This window comes from Petromyzon marinus, chromosome 76 (assembly GCF_048934315.1).
Source record: "Petromyzon marinus isolate PM22_M1 ecotype Great Lakes invasive population chromosome 76, UKy_Petmar_22M1.pri1.0, whole genome shotgun sequence".
In the NCBI taxonomy this organism is placed as follows: domain Eukaryota; kingdom Metazoa; phylum Chordata; class Hyperoartia; order Petromyzontiformes; family Petromyzontidae; genus Petromyzon; species Petromyzon marinus.
The window spans coordinates 477,757-498,062 of NC_133742.1; the positions used below are offsets into that span (position 1 = coordinate 477,757).

The following is a 20,306-nucleotide window of genomic DNA, read 5'->3' on the forward strand; positions in this document are numbered from 1 at the left end:
GGGACTTGAATAGAATCACAGACCCACAGAGACCCATAGAGACCCACAGAGACCCATAGAGACCCACAGAGACCCATACTCAGAGACACCCACAGGATATCTGGGGACTTTAATAGAATCATAGAGACCCACAGAGACCCATAGAGACCCACAGAGACCCATAGAGACCCACAGAGACCCATACTCAAGAGATACCCACAGGATATCTGGGGACTTGAATAGAATCACAGACCCACAGAGACCCATAGAGACCCACAGAGCCCCATAGAGACCCACAGAGACCCATAGAGACCCACAGAGACCCATAGAGACCCACAGAGCCCCATACTCAGAGACATCCACAGATATCTGGGGACTTGAATAGAACCAGAGAGACTCATACAGGCCCACAGAGACCCATAGAGACCCACAGAGACCTACAGAGACCCACAGAGACTCATAGAGACCCACAGAGCCCCATACTCAGAGACACCCACAGATATCTGGGGACTTGAATAGAATCACAGACCCACAGAGACCCATAGAGACCCATAGAGACCCACAGAGACCCATAGAGACCCACAGAGACCCATACTCAGAGACACTCACAGATATCCGGGGGACTTTAATAGAATCATAGAGACCCATAGAGACCCATAGAGACCCACAGAGACCCATAGAGACCTACAGAGACCCACAGAGACTCATAGAGACCCACAGAGCCCCATAGAGACTCACAGAGACCCATAGAGACCTACAGAGACCCACAGAGACCCATAGAGACCCACAGAGACCCATACTCAGAGACACCCACATATATCTGGGGACTTGAATAGAATCAAAGAGACCCACAGAGACCCACAGAGACCCATAGAGACCCACAGAGACCCATAGATACCCATAGAGACCCATACTCAGAGACACTCACAGATATCCGGGGGACTTTAATAGAATCATAGAGACCCATACTCAAGAGATACCCACAGGATATCTGGGGACTTGAATAGAATCACAGACCCACAGAGACCCATAGAGACCCACAGAGACCCATAGAGACCCACAGAGACCCATAGAGACCCACAGAGACCCATAGAGATCCACAGAGACCCATAGAGACCCACAGAGACCCATAGAGACCCACAGAGACCCATAGAGACCCACAGAGACCCATAGAGACCCACAGAGACCCATAGAGCCCCACAGAGCCCCATAGAGACCCACAGAGACCCATACTCAGAGACACCCACATATACCCGGGGGACTTTAATAGAATCACAGACCCACAGAGACCCATAGAGACCCACAGAGACCCATAGAGACCCACAGAGACCCACAGAGATCCACACTCAGAGACACCCACATATACCCGGGGGACTTTAATAGAATCACAGACCCACAGAGACCCACAGAGACCCACAGAGCCCCATAGAGACCCACAGAGCCCCACACTCAGAGACATCCACAGATACCCTGGGGACTTTAATAGAACCAGAGAGACCCATACAGACCCACAGAGACCCATGCTTATCGAGAATACTAGAACTAAACAATGTTTTATTGTCACAAGATGTAAGGTCTCACCGAGCTCCTGTAGAGCTTTCTATTTAAACACGTGACCTGGCAATCACGAACGACGGCCAGGTCGCGTGTTTGATATCACCTCAACCAAGTTGAGGTGATATCATCATCATCATCGCGGCGTGGAAATATATAGCGGGCGGCCAATTCATACAAACGAGTGGTGATGTCGACTCTAATCGTGAATGGGAGAGAGACACAGAGACAGAGAGAGACACGGGACAGAGAGAGACACAGAGAGAGACACAGAGAGAGACACAGAGACAGAGACAAACGGGACAGAGAGACAGAGATACACAGAGAGAGACAGAGAGACAGACAGAGACAGAGAGAGACAGAGAGAAACAGAGAGAGAGACAGAGAGAGACAGAGAGAGAGACAGAGAGACACAGAGACACAGAGAGACACAGAGAGACAGAGAGATACAGAGAGAGACAAAGAGAGAGACAGAGAGAGACACAAAGTGAGAGACAAAGACACAGAGAGAGACACAAAGAGAGACAGAAACAGAGAGACACAAAGAGACAGAGAGAGACAAAGAGACATAGAGACACAGAGAGAGAGACAGAGAGAGACAGAGACAAAGAGACACAGAGAGACAGAGAGACACAGAGAGAGAGAGAGACAGAGAGACAGAGACAAAGAGACACAGAGAGACAGAGACAGAGAGAGACAGAGAGACACAGAGAGACAGAGATACAGAGAGAGACAAAGAGAGAGAGACAGAGAGAGACACAAAGAGAGAGACAGAAACAGAGAGACACAAAGAGACAGAGAGACAAAGAGACATAGAGACACAGAGAGAGAGACAGAGACAAAGAGACACAGAGAGACAGAGAGAGAGACAGAGAGAGAGACAGAGAGAGACACAGAGAGAGACAGAGACGACGATGAGAGACGCGCAAACTCCAAATATACAAACTCGGGTACCTCAAATCACGTTCCATAGACATATGCCCCAGGTACACACACGCGCACACACACGTGTGTGAACGTGTGTGAACACATGCACACACATGTGTGTGAACACACGCACACACACGTGTGTGAACACATGCATGTGTGTGAACGTGTGTGAACAAATGCACACACACACGTGTGTGAACACATGTACATGTGTGTACGTGTGTGTGTGTGCGAGGGTACCCCCCCCCCCCCGTTTTCTATTTAAGGCCACACGCGCGAGAGAGCCCTTCGATAGGATGCGTCGAGGGAGGAAAGGTGGAGGGAGGAGGGAGGGGAGGGTGGAGGAGGGGTGGAGGGAGGAGAGGGTGGAGGAGGGAGGCGAGGGAGGCGAAGGAGGGGAGGAAGGGGACGGGAGGGGAGGAAGGGGACGGGAGTGGAGGGAGGGGAGGGAGGAGGAGGGAGGGGAGGGAGGAGGAGGGAGGGGAGGGAGGAGGAGGGAGGGAGGGGAGGGGAGGGAGGGGAGGGAGTGGATGGAGGGGAGGGAGGGGAGGGAGGGGAGGGGGTGGAGTGGAGGCGGGGGAGGGGAGGGAGTGGAGGCGGGGGAGGGGAGGGAGGGGAGGGAGGGAGTGGAGGGAGTTTTTTTTTGGTTGCTGCTTCGTCGAAGGTCGCATTGGAGGTGGAGGCGATGGAGGCGATGGGGGTGGGCAGGTAGAGAGGAGTGGGAGGTTGTGAGAGAGTGATGGTGGTGATGCTGATGCTGATGATGCTGATGGTGGTGATGATGCTGGTGATGATGCTGATGGTGATGATGGTGATGATGATGCTGATGGTGCTGGTGATGATGGTGGTGCTGGTGATGCTGTTGGTGCTGGTGGTGATGGTGATGCTGGTGATGATGATTGGGGATGATGATGATGGTGCCGGTGATGCAGATGGTGCTGGTGGTGCTGGTGATGCTCATGATGATGCTGGTGATGCTGATGATGATGCTGGTGCTGGTGATGATGCTGATGATGCTGGTGCTGATCCTGGTGCTGGTGATGATGCTGATGATGGTGCTGGTGATGATGGTGCTGGTGATGATGATGCTGGTGATGGTGATGGTGCTGGTGATGGGGGTCTGTCCGAAAGGCCGATCCGAGTTCGCAAGTCCTAAACGTCGACTCCCCGTCCCGTCCCAAGCGTGCTGCGTATGGCGCGCGCCACTTAAACAACAACAACAACATTAGCGGCAGGCGAGAGAGAGGGGCGAGGCGGAAACGCTGGGGTCACTGCACAGGACACCCACCAACCTTGATTTGGAAGCTTACTTAGTAAGGACAACCACCGCTCATACCGGCCGGATCCCTCGTTACGGACAAATTCACGGTCACCCCGTTACACCCCTTACAAATCTCGACGTTCATCACGTTACGGGCTCACAGGTATAGAGAGAGAGAGAGACTGAGAGACAGGGAGAGAGGCAGGGCGAGAGAGAGAGACAGGGAGAGAAAGACACACACACAGGGAGAAAGACAGAGAGATAGAGACAGGGTGAGAGAGATAGACAGGGAGAGAGATAGAGACACAGGGATAGAGACAGAGAGACAGGGAGAGAGATGGAGACAGGGAGATAGGGAGAGAGACAGAGACACAGGGAAAGAGATGGAGAGACAGGGAGAGACAGGGAGAGAGGCAGGGCGAGAGAGAGAGACACACAGGGAAGGAGAGATAGAGAGAGAAACTCTCCACACCTGTCAACCCCTGTTCACTGATCAGTGCCCTACCCCCGTTACCCCCCTCACAAATCTCGACGTTCATCCGTTACGGGTTCACAGATATAGAGAGAGACTGTGAGAGAGACAGGCAGGGAGAGAGACATAGAGACAGGGAGAGAGAGACAGGGAGAGAGACAGAGACACAGGGAGAGAGATGGAGAGACAGGGAGAGAGATGGAGACACAGGGAGAGAGAGACAGGGAGAGAGACAGAGACACAGGGAGAGAGATGGAGAGACAGGGAGAGAGAGAGACAGGGAGAGAGATGGAGACACAGGGAGAGACAGGGAGAGAGAGAGACAGGGAGAGAGACAGACAGGGGGAGAGATGGAGACACAGGGAGAGAGAAACAGGGAGAGAGAGAGAGACAGGGAGAGAGATGGAGACACAGGGAGAGAGAGACAGGGAGAGAGAGAGACAGGGAGAGAGATGGAGACACAGGGAGAGAGAGACAGGGAGAGAGAGAGACGGAGAGAGATGGAGACACAGGGAGAGAGAGAGACAGGGAGAGAGAGAGACAGGGAGAGAGATGGAGACACAGGGAGAGAGAGACAGGGAGAGAGAGAGAGACAGGGAGAGAGAGACAGGGAGAGAGAGAGACAGGGAGAGAGATGGAGACACAGGGAGAGAGAGACAGGGAGAGAGAGAGAGACAGGGAGAGAGATGGAGACACAGGGAGAGAGAGACAGGGAGAGAGATGGAGACACAGGGAGAGAGAGACAAGGGAGAGAGACAGAGAGCGAGAGAGAAACACACACGAGGAGAGAGCGATAGAGAGTGAGAGCGAGAGAGAAACTCTCCACACCTGTCAACCCCTGTTCACTGATCAGTGCCCTACCCCCCGTTACACCCCCCTCACAAATCTCGACGTTCATCACGTTACGGGTTCACAGGAACGACCGCCAGCGCTTGAACCTCCCCGCTCTCTCGCTCTCCTCCCGCTCAGAACGGAAGACACCCGGATGTACGGGCGGGCGATTTGGTGGCGGTGCAGGTAGAGCAGGCGAGTTGGCGTCTCAAAAAAGCTCGCGAGGCGAACAGTTCGCAAGTACGGCACCCCGACACCAGCAGGTGCCATGGGTCGACTTCCGAGACGTGCGGTGCGGATGCACCACCGCCGGCTGTACCGCCTACCGCCTACCGCCCCCTACTGTGCCAGGCTAGGTGCAGGAGGTCTCGGGACAGACCCAGCAGGTGCCCACGGGTCGACCGACCGAGACGAGCGATGGATTCCCCGCGAGGCAACTCGCCGCGTTCTATCGGCCCGGCGCTCGGCCCGTTGTTGCCAGCGTCGCGCCTCCGCCCTCCGGCCAGGCACGGCCGCGAGGCAAAGACCCCCACCCACACCCACCCCACCCACACCCACCCACCCACACCACCCACCCACACCACCCACCCACACCCACCCACCACCACCCACCACCACCCACCACCACCTACACCACCCACCCACACCACCCACACCACCCCCACCCACACCACCCACACCACCCACACCACCCACCCACACCACCCCGCGTAGCCTCAATACAGGGTGCAAGTGCTACCTTAGCAGCAGCAGCAGCAGCACCTCCTGCGATGGCTACCGGCACTGTGGGTACGCCACAACAACAACAACAACACCACCACCCACCCGCGTTCACCACGCACCGCTACAACGGGGACTCATTCGAGGCTGAGTGGGCCTAGGGGGTAGAGGGAGGGGTGAGGGAGGTGGGGAGTGAGGGAGGGGGGAGGAGGTCCAGGGGGCCCGGGTTGTCAGCTACTCGACATTGTGTTGGCGGCGGCCGTGAGCGGGAATCCAACTCGGGAGACTCGCGCCGTGTTCGCGGACGCTAATCGCTGCGCCACCGCTCCTATCTAGCTCGGCACGCACACACACACGCACACACACACGCGCACACGCACACACACACGCGCACACACGCGCACACACACACACGCGCACATACGCACACACGCGTGTACACGCACACACATGCACGCACACACACACACACACGCGCGTACACACACACACGCACACACACACGCACACACGCGCACACACACACACACACGCACACACACGCACACACACACGCACACACACACACGCACACACACGCGCACACACACACACACCCACACACACGTGTACACACACACACGCACACACATACACACGCCCACACACACACACGCACACACACACAGACACACACGCACACACACACACACGCTTGTACACACACACGCGCACACACACGCACACAGACACACACGCGTGTACACACACACACACACGTAACAAAGCGCATCCAATGACGCCGTCTGCCATTACATTAAATAAGGGGCAAAAATAACCGTGATAAAAAATAATAATAACATTAAACTAGACCGGTATAAACAACAACGACGGCAACAAACATTTTAACAATATTAATATTAACAAAATAACGACGAGCGATTTAAAAAATATATATATAAATTTTTTTGTGTTTGTTTGTATTTTTTTTTGACAGGCACCCGGTGGACGCTAATATAGTCACGGCGGACGCCCCTAGGTTGGGGTCCTTCCGCTGCAGAGAAGTGGATGGGGGGGGGTCCTTGGGAAGGGGAGGCCCCTCCCCTTCCACATCCTGCCCCGCCCCCTTTTTATAGGCGTCCGCGTTGATTGCCTGTGCGCTCGGCCATCGCGCACGCTGACACAGCCCGATGATGATGATGATGATGCTTGCTGATCATGATTCCGAAGCTTCCGCTGATCATGATTCCGAAGCTTCCGCTGATCATGATTCCGAAGCTTCCGCTGATGCCGCTGAACATGAATCCGAAGCTTCCGCTGATGCCGCTGAACATGAATCCGAAGCTTCCGCTGATCATGATTCCGAAGCTTCCGCTGATGCCGCTGCTCATGATTCCGAAGCTTCCGCTGATGCCGCTGAACATGAATCCGAAGCTTCCGCTGATCATGATTCCGAAGCTTCCGCTGATCATGATTCCGAAGCTTCCGCTGATCATGATTCCGAAGCTTCCGCTGATACCGCTGCTCATGATTCAGAAGCTTCCGCTGATACCGCTGCTCATGATTCAGAAGCTTCCGCTGATGCCGCTGAACATGAATCCGAAGCTTCCGCTGATACCGCTGCTCATGATTCAGAAGCTTCCGCTGATGCCGCTGAACATGAATCCGAAGCTTCCGCTGATCATGATTCCGAAGCTTCCGCTGATCATGATTCCGAAGCTTCCGCTGATCATGATTCCGAAGCTTCCGCTGATCATGATTCCGAAGCTTCCGCTGATACCGCTGCTCATGATTCCGAAGCTTCCGCTGATGCCGCTGCTCATGATTCAGAAGCTTCCGCTGATGCCGCTGAACATGAATCCGAAGCTTCTGCTGATGCCGCTTGATGCCGCTCATGATTCTGCTGATGCCACTGATGCCGCTCATGATTCTGCTGATGCCACTGATGCCACTCATGATTCCGATGCTTCCGCTGATGCCGCTGAACATGATTCCGATGCTGCTGCCGCTTCTGCTGATGCTGCTCATGATGAAGAAGCTGCTGCTGCTGCTGCTTCTCATACTTCAAGTGACGCTTACACCACTACCCCTGACGCCACCCCTGACACTACCCCTGACGCTAGCCCTGACGCTAGCCCTGACACTACCCCTGACACTACCCCTGACACTACCCCTGACACTTCCACCACTACCCCTGACACTACTCCTGAGACTACCCCTGACACTTCCACCACTACCCCTGACACTACCCCTGACACTACCCCTGACGCTAGCCCTGACACTACCCCTGAGACTACCCCTGACCCTACCCCTGACACTACCCCTGACACTACCCCTGAGACTACCCCTGAGACTACCCCTGACACTACCCCTGACACTACCCCTGACACTACCCCTGACGCCACCCCTGACACTACCCCTGACACTACTCCTGAGACTACCCCTGACACTACCCCTGACACTACCCCTGACACTACTCCTGAGACTACCCCTGACACTACCCCTGACGCTACCCCTGACGCTACCCCTGACACTACCCCTGACGCTACCCCTGACACTACCCCTGACACTACCCCTGACACTACTCCCCTGACACTACCCCTGACACTACCCCTGACACTACCCCTGACACTACCCCTGACACTACCCCTGACACTACCCCTGACACTAACCCCTGACACTACCCCTGACACTTCCACCGCTACCCCTGACACTACCCCTGACGCCACCCCTGACACTACCCCTGACACTTCCACCGCTACCCCTGACACTACCCCTGACACTACCCCTGAGACTAGCCCTGAGACTACCCCTGACACTACTCCTGACACTACTCCTGAGACTACCCTTGACGCTACCCCTGACACTACCCCTGACACTTCCACCGCTACCCCTGACACTACCCCTGACACTACCCCTGACACTACCCCTGACACTTCCACCACTACCCCTGACACTACCCCTGACACTACCCCTGACACTACCCCTGAGACTACCCCTGACACTACCCCTGACACTACTCCTGAGACTACCCCTGACACTTCCACCACTACCCCTGACACTACCCCTGACACTACCCCTGAGACTACCCCTGACACTACTCCTGACACTACTCCTGAGACTACCCTTGACGCTACCCCTGACACTACCCCTGACACTACCCCTGACGCCACCCCTGAGACTACCCCTGAGACTACCCCTGACACTACCCCCGACACAAACCCTGACGCTACTCTCCTGACACTACCCCTGACACTACCCCTGACACTACCCCTGACACTACCACCGCTACCCCTGACACTACCCCTGACGCCACCCCTGACACTACCCCTGAGACTACCCCTGACACTACCCCTGACACTTCCACCGCTACCCCTGACACTACCCCTGACACTACTCCTGACGCTACCCCTGACGCTACCCCTGACGCTACCCCTGACGCTACCCCTGACGCTACCCCTGACGCTACCCCTGACACTACTCCTGACGCTACCCCTGACGCTACCCCTGACGCTACCCCTGACACTACTCCCCTGACGCTACCCCTGACGCTACCCCTGAAGCCACCCCTGACGCCACCCCTGACGCTACCCCTGACGCTACCCCTGACGCTACCCCTGACGCCACCCCTGACACCACCCCTGACACCACCCCTGACACTACCCCTGACACTACCCCTGACACTACCCCTGACACTACCCCTGACACTACCCCTGACGCTACCCCTGACACCACCCCTGACGCTACCCCTGACGTTACCCCTGACACTACCCCTGACACTACTCCCCTGACACTACCCTTGACGCTACCCCTGACACTACCCCTGACACTACCCCTGACGCTACCCCTGACGCTACCCCTGACACAACCCCTGACACTACCCCTGACACAACCCCCGACACTACTCCCGACACTACCCGACACTACCCCTGACGCTACCCCTGACACTACCCCTGACACTACTCCCCTGACGCTACCCCTCACACTACCCCTGACACTACTCCCCTGACGCTACCCCTGACACAACCCCTGACGCTACCCCGGACGCTTCTCCCGAACCTTGTGACACCGATGCCGCTCCCGCCACCACCGCCACCACCGCCACCACCGCCACTACTGTAGCGGAGGTGCCAACGACAGCACCTCGACTCCCCCCGCCTCCGCCATCTGCTGCTGCTGCTCCGTCGTCCCACCACTCCCTCCTCCTCCTCCGCCGGCGTTGGCGCCGCCACCGGCGCCGGCGCCGGCACCGGCACCACCACCACCACCGCCGCCTCCTCGTAGGATGGCACCGGCGGCGCTGCAGTGCGGACGAGGGCCCGGCTCGGGCGTGTAGGTGAAGGTGAGGCTCGTGGCATAGATGACGCCGTCACTGCGCACGAGCGTCACGGGGACCTGAACCGGCTGCCTCACCCAGCGCCAGCCCTCGCGGAAGGCCGAGATGTCGGGCACCACGCACAGCATGCTCTCAGCACAGCTGGTGGGGAGAGGGAGAGACACACACACAGACACAGCTGGTGAGAGAGAGAGAGACACACACACAGACACAGCTGGTGAGAGAGAGAGAGACACACACACAGACACAGCATGCTCTCAGCACAGCTGGTGAGAGAGAGAGAGACACACAGACACAGACACAGCTGGTGAGAGAGAGAGAGACACAGACACAGCATGCTCTCAGCACAGCTGGTGGGGAGAGGGAGAGACACACACACAGACACAGACACAGCTGGTGAGAGAGAGAGACACAGCATGCTCTCAGCACAGCTGGTGAGAGAGAGAGAGACACAGACACAGCATGCTGTCAGCACAGCTGGTGGGGAGAGGGAGACACACACACAGACACAGCTGGTGAGAGAGAGGGAGACACAGACACAGCATGCTCTCAGCACAGCTGGTGGGGAGAGGGAGAGACACACACACAGACACAGACACAGCTGGTGAGAGAGAGAGACACAGACACAGCATGCTCTCAGCACAGCTGGTGGGGAGAGGGAGACACACACACAGACACAGCTGGTGAGAGAGAGGGAGACACAGACACAGCATGCTCTCAGCACAGCTGGTGAGAGAGACACAGACACAGCATGCTGTCAGCACAGCTGGTGGGGAGAGAGAGAGACAGCATGCTGTCAGCACAGCTGGTGGGGAGAGAGACACAGACACAGCATGCTGTCAGCACAGCTGGTGGGGAGAGAGAGACAGACACAGCATGCTGTCAGCACAGCTGGTGGTGAGAGAGACACAGCATGCTCTCAGCACAGCTGGTGAGAGAGACACAGACACAGCATGCTGTCAGCACAGCTGGTGGTGAGACAGACACAGCATGCTGTCAGCACAGCTGGTGGGGAGAGAGGGAGACACAGCATGCTGTCAGCACAGCTGGTGGGGAGAGAGACACAGACACAGCATGCTGTCAGCACAGCTGGTGGGGAGAGAGAGAGAGACACAGCATGCTGTCAGCACAGCTGGTGGTGAGAGACACAGACACAGCATGCTGTCAGCACAGCTGGTGGTGAGAGAGAGAGAGACACACACAGCATGCTGTCAGCACAGCTGGTGGTGAGAGACACAGAGACAGCATGCTGTCAGCACAGCTGGTGGAGAGAGAGAGACACACACCAACAGCATGCTGTCAGCACAGCTGGTGGAGAGAGAGAGAGAGACAGACACAGCATGCTGTCAGCACAGCTGGTGGTGAGAGAGACACAGACACAGCATGCTGTCAGCACAGCTGGTGGGGAGAGAGAGACACAGACACAGCATGCCCTCAGCACAGCTGGTGGTGAGAGTGAGACAGACACAGCATGCTGTCAGCACAGCTGGTGGGGAGAGAGAGACACAGCATGCTGTCAGCACAGCTGGTGGAGAGAGACAGACAGACACAGCATGCTGTCAGCACAGCTGGTGGGGAGAGAGAGACACAGCATGCTGTCAGCACAGCTGGTGAGAGAGAGACACAGACACAGCATGCTGTCAGCACAGCTGGTGGAGAGAGAGAGACACAGCATGCCCTCAGCACAGCTGGTGGGGAGAGAGAGAGACACAGACACAGCATGCTGTCAGCACAGCTGGTGGGGAGAGAGAGAGACACAGCATGCTGTCAGCACAGCTGGTGGTGAGAGAGAGACACAGCATGCTGTCAGCACAGCTGGTGGGGAGAGAGAGAGACACAGCATGCTGTCAGCACAGCTGGTGGGGAGAGGGAGAGACACAGACACAGCATGCTGTCAGCACAGCTGGTGGGGAGAGAGACACAGACAGCATGCTGTCAGCACAGCTGGTGGGGAGAGAGAGAGACACAGACACAGCATGCTCTCAGCACAGCTGGTGGTGAGAGAGAGAGACACAGACACAGACACAGCTGGTGAGAGAGAGAGACACAGACACAGCATGCTGTCAGCACAGCTGGTGGAGAGAGAGAGAGAGACACAGCATGCTATCAACACAGCTGGTGGTGAGAGAGAGAGAGACACAGCATGCTGTCAGCACAGCTGGTGGTGAGAGAGACAGACACAGACACAGCATGCTGTCAGCACAGCTGGTGGGGAGAGAGAGAGAGAGACACAGCATGCTGTCAGCACAGCTGGTGGGGAGAGACAGACACAGCATGCTGTCAGCACAGCTGGTGAGAGAGAGACACAGCATGCTGTCAGCACAGCTGGTGGGGAGAGAGAGACACAGACACAGCATGCCCTCAGCACAGCTGGTGGTGAGAGGGAGAGACAGACACAGCATGCTGTCAGCACAGCTGGTGGTGAGAGAGAGACGCAGACACAGCATGCCCTCAGCACAGCTGGTGGTGAGAGGGAGAGACAGACACAGCATGCTGTCAGCACAGCTGGTGGTGAGAGAGAGACACAGACACAGCATGCCCTCAGCACAGCTGGTGGTGAGAGGGAGAGACAGACACAGCATGCTGTCAGCACAGCTGGTGGTGAGAGAGAGACGCAGACACAGCATGCCCTCAGCACAGCTGGTGGTGAGAGGGAGAGACAGACACAGCATGCTGTCAGCACAGCTGGTGGTGAGAGAGAGACACAGACACAGCATGCCCTCAGCACAGCTGGTGGTGAGAGGGAGAGACAGACACAGCATGCTCTCAGCACAGCTGGTGGGGAGAGAGAGACACAGACACAGCATGCTGTCAGCACAGCTGGTGAGAGAGAGAGAGACACAGACACAGCATGCTGTCAGCACAGCTGGTGGTGAGAGAGAGACACAGACACAGCATGCTGTCAGCACAGCTGGTGGTGAGAGAGACACAGACACAGCATGCTCTCAGCACAGCTGGTGGGGAGAGAGAGAGAGAGACACAGCATGCTGTCAGCACAGCTGGTGAGAGAGAGAGAGACACAGACACAGCATGCTGTCAGCACAGCTGGTGGTGAGAGAGACACAGACACAGCATGCTCTCAGCACAGCTGGTGGGGAGAGAGAGAGAGACACAGCATGCTGTCAGCACAGCTGGTGGGGAGAGAGAGACACAGCATGCTGTCAGCACAGCTGGTGGGGAGAGAGAGAGAGACTCTCAGCACAGCTGGTGGGGAGAGAGAGACACAGCATGCTGTCAGCACAGCTGGTGAGAGAGAGAGAGAGAGACACAGCATGCTGTCAGCACAGCTGGTGAGAGACAGACACAGCATGCTGTCAGCACAGCTGGTGGGGAGAGAGACACAGACACAGCATGCTGTCAGCACAGTTGGTGGGGAGAGAGAGAGAGACACAGCATGCTGTCAGCACAGCTGGTGGACAGAGAGACAAAGACACAGCATGCTGTCAGCACAGCTGGTGGGGAGAGAGACACAGCATGCTGTCAGCACAGCTGGTGAGAGAGAGAGAGACACAGACACAGCATGCTGTCAGCACAGCTGGTGAGAGAGACACAGACACAGCATGCTGTCAGCACAGCTGGTGGGGAGAGAGAGAGACACACACACAGACACAGCATGCTGTCAGCACAGCTGGTGGTGAGAGAGAGACACAGCATGCTGTCAGCACAGCTGGTGGGGAGAGAGAGAGACACAGACACAGCATGCTGTCAGCACAGCTGGTGGGGAGAGAGAGACAGACACAGCATGCTGTCAGCACAGCTGGTGGGGAGAGAGAGAGACAGACACAGCATGCCCTCAGCACAGCTGGTGGTGACAGTGAGACAGACACAGCATGCTGTCAGCACAGCTGGTGGGGAGAGAGAGACACAGACACAGCATGCTGTCAGCACAGCTGGTGGGGAGAGAGAGAGACAGACACAGCATGCTGTCAGCACAGCTGGTGGTGAGAGAAAGACAGACACAGCATGCTGTCAGCACAGCTGGTGGGGAGAGAGAGAGACAGACACAGCATGCTGTCAGCACAGCTGGTGATGAGAGAGAGACACAGACACAGCATGCTGTCAGCACAGCTGGTGGTGAGAGAGAGACACAGCATGCTGTCAGCACAGCTGGTGGGGAGAGAGAGACACAGACACAGCATGCTGTCAGCACAGCTGGTGGTGAGAGACAGACACAGCATGCTCTCAGCACAGCTGGTGGGGAGAGAGACACAGACACAGCATGCTGTCAGCACAGCTGGTGGGGAGAGAGAGACACAGACACAGCATGCTGTCAGCACAGCTGGTGGTGAGAGAGAGAGACACAAACAGCATGCCCTCAGCACAGCTGGTAGTGAGAGAGAGAGAGACACGCACACACACAGTATGCTGTCAGCACAGCTGGTGGTGAGAGAGAGACACAGACACAGCATGCTGTCAGCACAGCTGGTGGTGAGAGAGAGAGACACACAGACACAGCATGCTGTCAGCACAGCTGGTGGTGAGAGAGAGACACAGACACAGCATGCTGTCAGCACAGCTGGTGGAGAGAGAGACACAGACACAGCATGCTGTCAGCACAGCTGGTGAGAGAGAGAGACACAGACACAGCATGCTGTCAGCACAGCGACGCTCACAACAACGAGCGGAGCGCCGGGTGGCTAAAGCACAGCAAGTTGGCACAGTAGGGGGCACAGGTGGTGCATCAAGCCAGTCATCTCAATCATCTCAGTCAGTCGACCCGTGGCACCTGCTGGGTCTGCCCAGTGACCTCCTGCCAGCGGGCGTTCGACACTTCACGTGGCCTCAACGTGCACATGGCCTGGCACAAGCGTCGTGGTGACGTCACCGCCACTTAGTGGCGAATGACGGTTGTTGTTGTTGTTGTTGTATGTGTGAGTGTGCATCTGTGTGATTGTATGTTTGTCTGTGTGTGTATCTGTGTGTGTGGGGAGCGGTGGGTGTAGTGGTTAGCACTACGCTGCGCTACGAACCCAGCGAACCGAGTTCCATTCCGGCTCACGGCCAACACCGTCAGTGACGATTATCTGAACCGGTCCCTGGGCCTCCCCTAGGTCGACTCAGCCTCAATAAGGTACCTGGTGCGGTGTGTAGTAAACATCGCCACTGGGGAGACAAAGGCGGCCGGGCGTGGTGCTGGCCACCCACCCCCTCGTGTACCGTTCTGGGTTTTGTAGCTGCTGCTCGCTAACAGCACTTGCCCCGACAGTCTGTTAAGGCTACACGGGGGGGTCTTTGTGTATCTGGTGAGTGTATATACAGTGAGGGAAAAAAAGTATTTGATCCCCTGCTGATTTTGTACGTTTGCCCACTGACAAAGAAATGATCAGTCTATAATTTTAATGGTAGGTTTATTTGAACAGTGAGAGACAGAATAACAACAACAAAATACAGAAAAACGCATGTCAAAAATGTTATAAATTGATTTGCATTTTAAAGAGGGAAATAAGTATTTGACCCCCTCTCAATCAGAAAGATTTCTGGCTCCCAGGTGTCTTTTATACAGGTAACGAGCTGAGATTAGGAGCACACTCTTAAAGGGAGTGCTCCTAATCTCAGCTTGTTACCTGTATAAAAGACACCTGTCCACAGAAGCAATCAATCAATCAGATTCCAAACTCTCCACCATGGCCAAGACCAAAGAGCTCTCCAAGGATGTCAGGGACAAGATTGTAGACCTACACAAGGCTGGAATGGGCTACAAGACCATTGCCAAGCAGCTTGGTGAGAAGGTGACAACAGTTGGTGCGATTATTCGCACCAACTTTGTGGGCGTGCGTGTGCGTGCGTGCGTGCGTGTGTCTGCATGTCCGCGTGTGCGTGTCCGTGCGTGAGTGCGTGTCTGTGCGTCTGCATGTGTGCGTGCGTGTCCGTGTATGTGTGCGTGTCCGTGAGTGCGTGTCTGTGCATCTGCATGTATCCGTGCGTGTCCGTGTGTCTGCATGTGTGCGTGTCCGTGCGTGTGTGTGCGTGCGTGCGTGTCTGTGCGTCTGCATGTGTTCGTGCGTGTCTGTGCGTCTGCATGTGCGTGTCTGTGCGTGTCCGTGCGTGTCTGTGCGTCTGCATGTGTGCGTGTGTGCGCGAGATTACCGGTACATGGTCTCGGCCTCCACATCTCCAAACCAGACCCTGAGGTTGGGCGTGAAATTCTGTCCGGTAAGTTCCAGCATCGCCACGTCACCGCCTCCATTCAGCTGGAGACACGGGGGGACACGGGGACCCAGTCACGGGGAGACACGGGGAAACACGGGGAGACACGGGGACATGGTCACGGGGAGACACGGGGAGACACGAGGACATGATCACGGGGAGACACGGTCACGGGGAGACACGGAGACACGGTCACGGAGAGACACGGGGAGACACGGGAGGACACGGTCACGGGGAGACACGGGGAGACACGGGGACACAGTCACGGGGAGACACGGGGACACGGTCACGGGGAGACACGGGGAGACACGGGGACACGGCCACGGGGAGACACGGGGACACGGGAGACACGGGTACACGGGGACACAGAGACACAGTCACGGAGATACACGGGGAAACGGGGACACAGAGACACGGTCACGGAGAGACACGGAGACACGGTCACGGAGAGACACGGGGACACGGGGAGACACGGGGAGACACGGGGACACAGGGACATGATCTCGGGGAGACACGGTCACGGGGAGACACGGTCACGGGGAGACACGGTCACGGGGAGACACGGTCACGGGGGCATGATCACAGGGAGACACGGGGAGACACGGGGACACGGTCACGGGGAGACACGGTCACGGGGAGACACGGGGAGACACGGGGAGACACGGGGAGACACGGTCACGGGGAGACACGGGGAGACACGGTCACGGGGAGACACGGGGAGACACGGAGACACGAGGAGACACGGAGACACCCGGCTGGTAACCTGTCCTAGCAACTCTAGATGTGAAGCTTTCGTGACTGCAAGGATCCATACTCTTTTGTTCTATTCGGTAAAGTCACGTTGGGTGAAAGTCAGGTAGGGTGACTTTACCTACGTGACTGTCCTAGCAACCCCCGTCGCCCCGGTGACCCCCATCGCCCCGGTGACCCCCGGTGACCCCCGGTGACCCTCCGGTGACCCCCGGTGACCCCCGTGAGCACCTGCAGGCTCTCGACGACGGGCACGGGTGTGACGGGCGCGCTGACGGGCCCCATGCCCTCGTAGAAGGTGTACTCCGCCTTGTCCGTGCTGATGATGGTCCACGAGGCACCGTCGTTGATCATCTCCTTGTTCAGCTCCTTGGGGCACGGCGTCGCCTGGGGGACACGGCGGGGGTGGCGGTGGGGGTGGTGGACATGGCGGGGGGGGGGGTGGGGGTGAGACACGGGTGGGGGTGGGGGTGAGACACGGAGACGTGATGGATGGTCACTGTCTGTGTGCGTCTCTCTCTGTATCTATGTACTTGTGTACCTGTGTGTGTCTGTGTGTGTGTGTCTGTGTGTGTGTCTGTGTGTGTGTGTGTGTCTGTGTGTATCTGTGTGTGTCTGTGTCTGTGTGTGTGTATCTGTGTGTGTGTCTGTGTGTCTGTGTGTATCAATGTGTATCTGTGTGTACCTGTGTGTGTCTGTGTGTACCTGTGTGTGTGTCTGTGTGTGTCTGTGTGTGTGTCTGTGTGTGTGTCTGTGTGTGTGTCTGTGTGTGTGTCTGTGTGTACCTGTGTGTCTGTGTGTCTCTGTGTGTGTCTGTGTGTGTGTCTGTGTGTGTCTGTGTGTGTCTGTGTGTGTCTGTGTGTGTGTCTGTGTGTGTGTCTGTGTGTGTCTGTGTGTGTTTGTGTATCTGTGTGTACCTGTGTGTATCTGTGTGTGTGTGTCTGTGTGTGTCTGTGTGTGTCTGTGTGTGTATCTGTGTGTGTCTGTGTGTACCTGTGTGTGTGTCTGTGTGTGTCTGTGTGTGTGTCTGTGTGTGTACCTGTGTGTATCTGTGTGTGTGTGTGTCTGTGTGTGTGTCTGTGTGTGTACCTGTGTGTCTGTGTGTGTGTCTGTGTGTGTCTGTGTGTGTATCTGTGTGTCTGTGTGTCTGTGTGTGTGTGTCTGTGTGTGTGTATCTGTGTGTGTGTGTGTATCTGTGTGTATCTGTGTGTCTGTGTGTGTGTGTGTGTATCTGTGTGTGTGTGTGTATCTGTGTGTATCTGTGTGTATCTGTGTGTGTGTCTGTGTGTGTCTGTGTGTGTGTCTGTGTGTGTCTGTGTGTGTGTCTGTGTGTGTCTGTGTGTGTGTCTGTGTGTATCTGTGTGTGTGTCTGTGTGTGTATCTGTGTGTGTATCTGTGTGTGTATCTGTGTGTGTCTGTGTGTATCTGTGTGTGTATCTGTGTGTGTCTGTGTGTGTATCTGTGTGTGTCTCTGTGTATCTGTGCGTGTCTGTGTGTGTGTCCGTGTGTATCTGTGTGTGTGTCTGTGTGTATCTGTGTGTGCCTCTGTGTATCTGTGTGTGTGTCTGTGTGTATCTGTGTGTGTCTCTGTGTATTTGTGTGTATCTGTGTGTATCTGTGTGTATCAATGTGTATCTGTGTGTGTCTGTGTGTATCTGTGTGTATCTGTGTGTGTCTGTGTGTGCATCTGTGTGTGTCTCTGTGTATCTGTGCGTGTCTGTGTGTGTGTCCGTGTGTATCTGTGTGTGTGTCTGTGTGTATCTGTGTGTGCCTCTGTGTATCTGTGTGTGTGTCTGTGTGTATCTGTGTGTGTCTCTGTGTATTTGTGTGTATCTGTGTGTATCTGTGTGTATCAATGTGTATCTGTGTGTGTCTGTGTGTATCTGTGTGTATCTGTGTGTGTCTGTGTGTGTATGTGTGTATCTGTGTGTATCTGTGTGTGTATGTGCGTGTCTGTGTGTATCTGTGTGTGTCTGTGTGTGTGTGTATCTGTGTGTGTCTGTGTGTATCTGTGTGTATCTGTGTGTGTCTGTGTGTATCTGTGTGTATCTGTGTGTGTATGTGCGTGTCTGTGTGTGTCTCTATGTATCAATGTGTATCTGTGTGTCTGTGCGTATCTGTGTGTGTCTGTGTGTGTCTGTGTGTATCAATGTGTATCTGTGTGTATCTGTGTGTGTGTCTGTGTGTGTGTCTGTGTGTATCAATGTGTATCTGTGTGTATCAATGTGTATCTGTGTGTATGTGTGTGTATGTGTGTGTATGTGTGTGTATGTGCGTGTCTGTGCGTGTCTGTGCGTGTCTGTGCGTCTGTGTGTGTGTGTCTGTGTGGGTGTGTCTGTCTGTGTGTCTGTCTGTGTGTGTGTCTGTGTGTGTGTGTATCTGTGTGTATCTGTGTGTGTGTATCTGTGTGTGTGTATCTGTGTGTGTGTATCTGTGTGTGTGTATCTGTGTGTGTGTATCTGTGTGTGTGTCTGTGTGCGTGTCTGTGTGTGTGTGTCTGTGTGTCTGTGTGTATCTGTGTGTGTGTATCTGTGTGTGTGTCTGTGTGTGTGTCTGTGTGTGTGTCTGTGTGTGTGTGTCTGTCTGTGTGTCTGTGTGTGTGTATCTGTGTGTGTATCTGTGTGTCTGTGTGTTTGTGTGTCTGTGTGTGTGTCTGTGTGTGTGTGTCTGTGTGTGTGTGTCTGTGTGGGGAGCGGTAGTGTAGCAGTTAGCGCGCTGCGCTATGAACCTGGCGACCCGGGTTCGATTCCTGCTCACGGCCAACACCAGTGACGATTATCTGAACCGGTCCCGGGCCTCCCCTAGGTCGACTCAGCCTCAAATGAGTACCTGGTGCGGTGGATAAAAACATTGCCACTAGGGAGACAAAGGCGGTCGGGCGTGGTGCTGGCCACCCACCCCCTCGTGTACCGTTCCGGCCTTCATAGGTGCTCGCTAACAGCACTTGCCCCTACAGTCTGTTAAGGCTATTTGGGGGATCTTTGTCTTTGTTACCTTTGTGTCTGTGTGTCTGTGTGTATGTGTCTGTGTGTCTGTGTGTGTGTCTGTGTGTGTGTATCTGTGTGTCTCTCTGTGTGTGTGTTTGTGTGTGTGTCATAACAGGTTTAACAGCAGAGGTCTCACTCGGAATCAGTCGAGCGGCATTATCTTTTCATCGGTTGCGTAACGCTGTGTGGAAGCTACCTGGTCTGTCGCTCCGCACTAAGCTTCAGGTCTTCTCGGCCACGGTCATTCCCTCCCTTCTCTATGCTTGGGAAACGTAGACCCCCGATTGGAACATCTTCGCCGGTTAGAAACATTTAAGCTGGCCTGCCTACGATCAATCCTGGGTTTAACCGGGCTGGATT

At 55.6% G+C, this 20,306-nt stretch overlaps 1 protein-coding gene and 1 long non-coding RNA gene across 3 annotated transcripts in view; both read right to left on the reverse strand.

Annotated features, from left to right (window-relative positions):
- Nucleotides 1-422: 422 nt before the first annotated feature.
- LOC142907236 (uncharacterized) overlaps nucleotides 423-20,306 on the reverse strand; it is a 46,378-nt gene continuing 26,494 nt past the window's right edge. The window contains exons 2-3 of one of the 2 annotated variants that reach the window (XR_012930874.1): nucleotides 764-5,024; nucleotides 423-663 (exon numbers count right to left, since the gene is read on the reverse strand). This is a non-coding gene — a long non-coding RNA (uncharacterized LOC142907236). Of the gene's footprint in view, nucleotides 664-743; nucleotides 5,025-20,306 lie in introns of both variants that reach the window. The other variant, XR_012930873.1, reaches the window with a different exon arrangement.
- The window catches only part of LOC142907235 (suppressor of hairless protein homolog), a 31,537-nt gene continuing 20,880 nt past the window's right edge, over nucleotides 9,650-20,306 (reverse strand). Inside the window, exons 6-8 of the mRNA XM_076056478.1 lie at nucleotides 17,191-17,346; nucleotides 16,150-16,253; nucleotides 9,650-10,203 (exon numbers count right to left, since the gene is read on the reverse strand). Coding sequence (XP_075912593.1) covers nucleotides 9,840-10,203; nucleotides 16,150-16,253; nucleotides 17,191-17,346 — 624 coding nt within the window. The 3' untranslated portion in view covers nucleotides 9,650-9,839. The remainder of the gene's footprint in view (nucleotides 10,204-16,149; nucleotides 16,254-17,190; nucleotides 17,347-20,306) is intronic.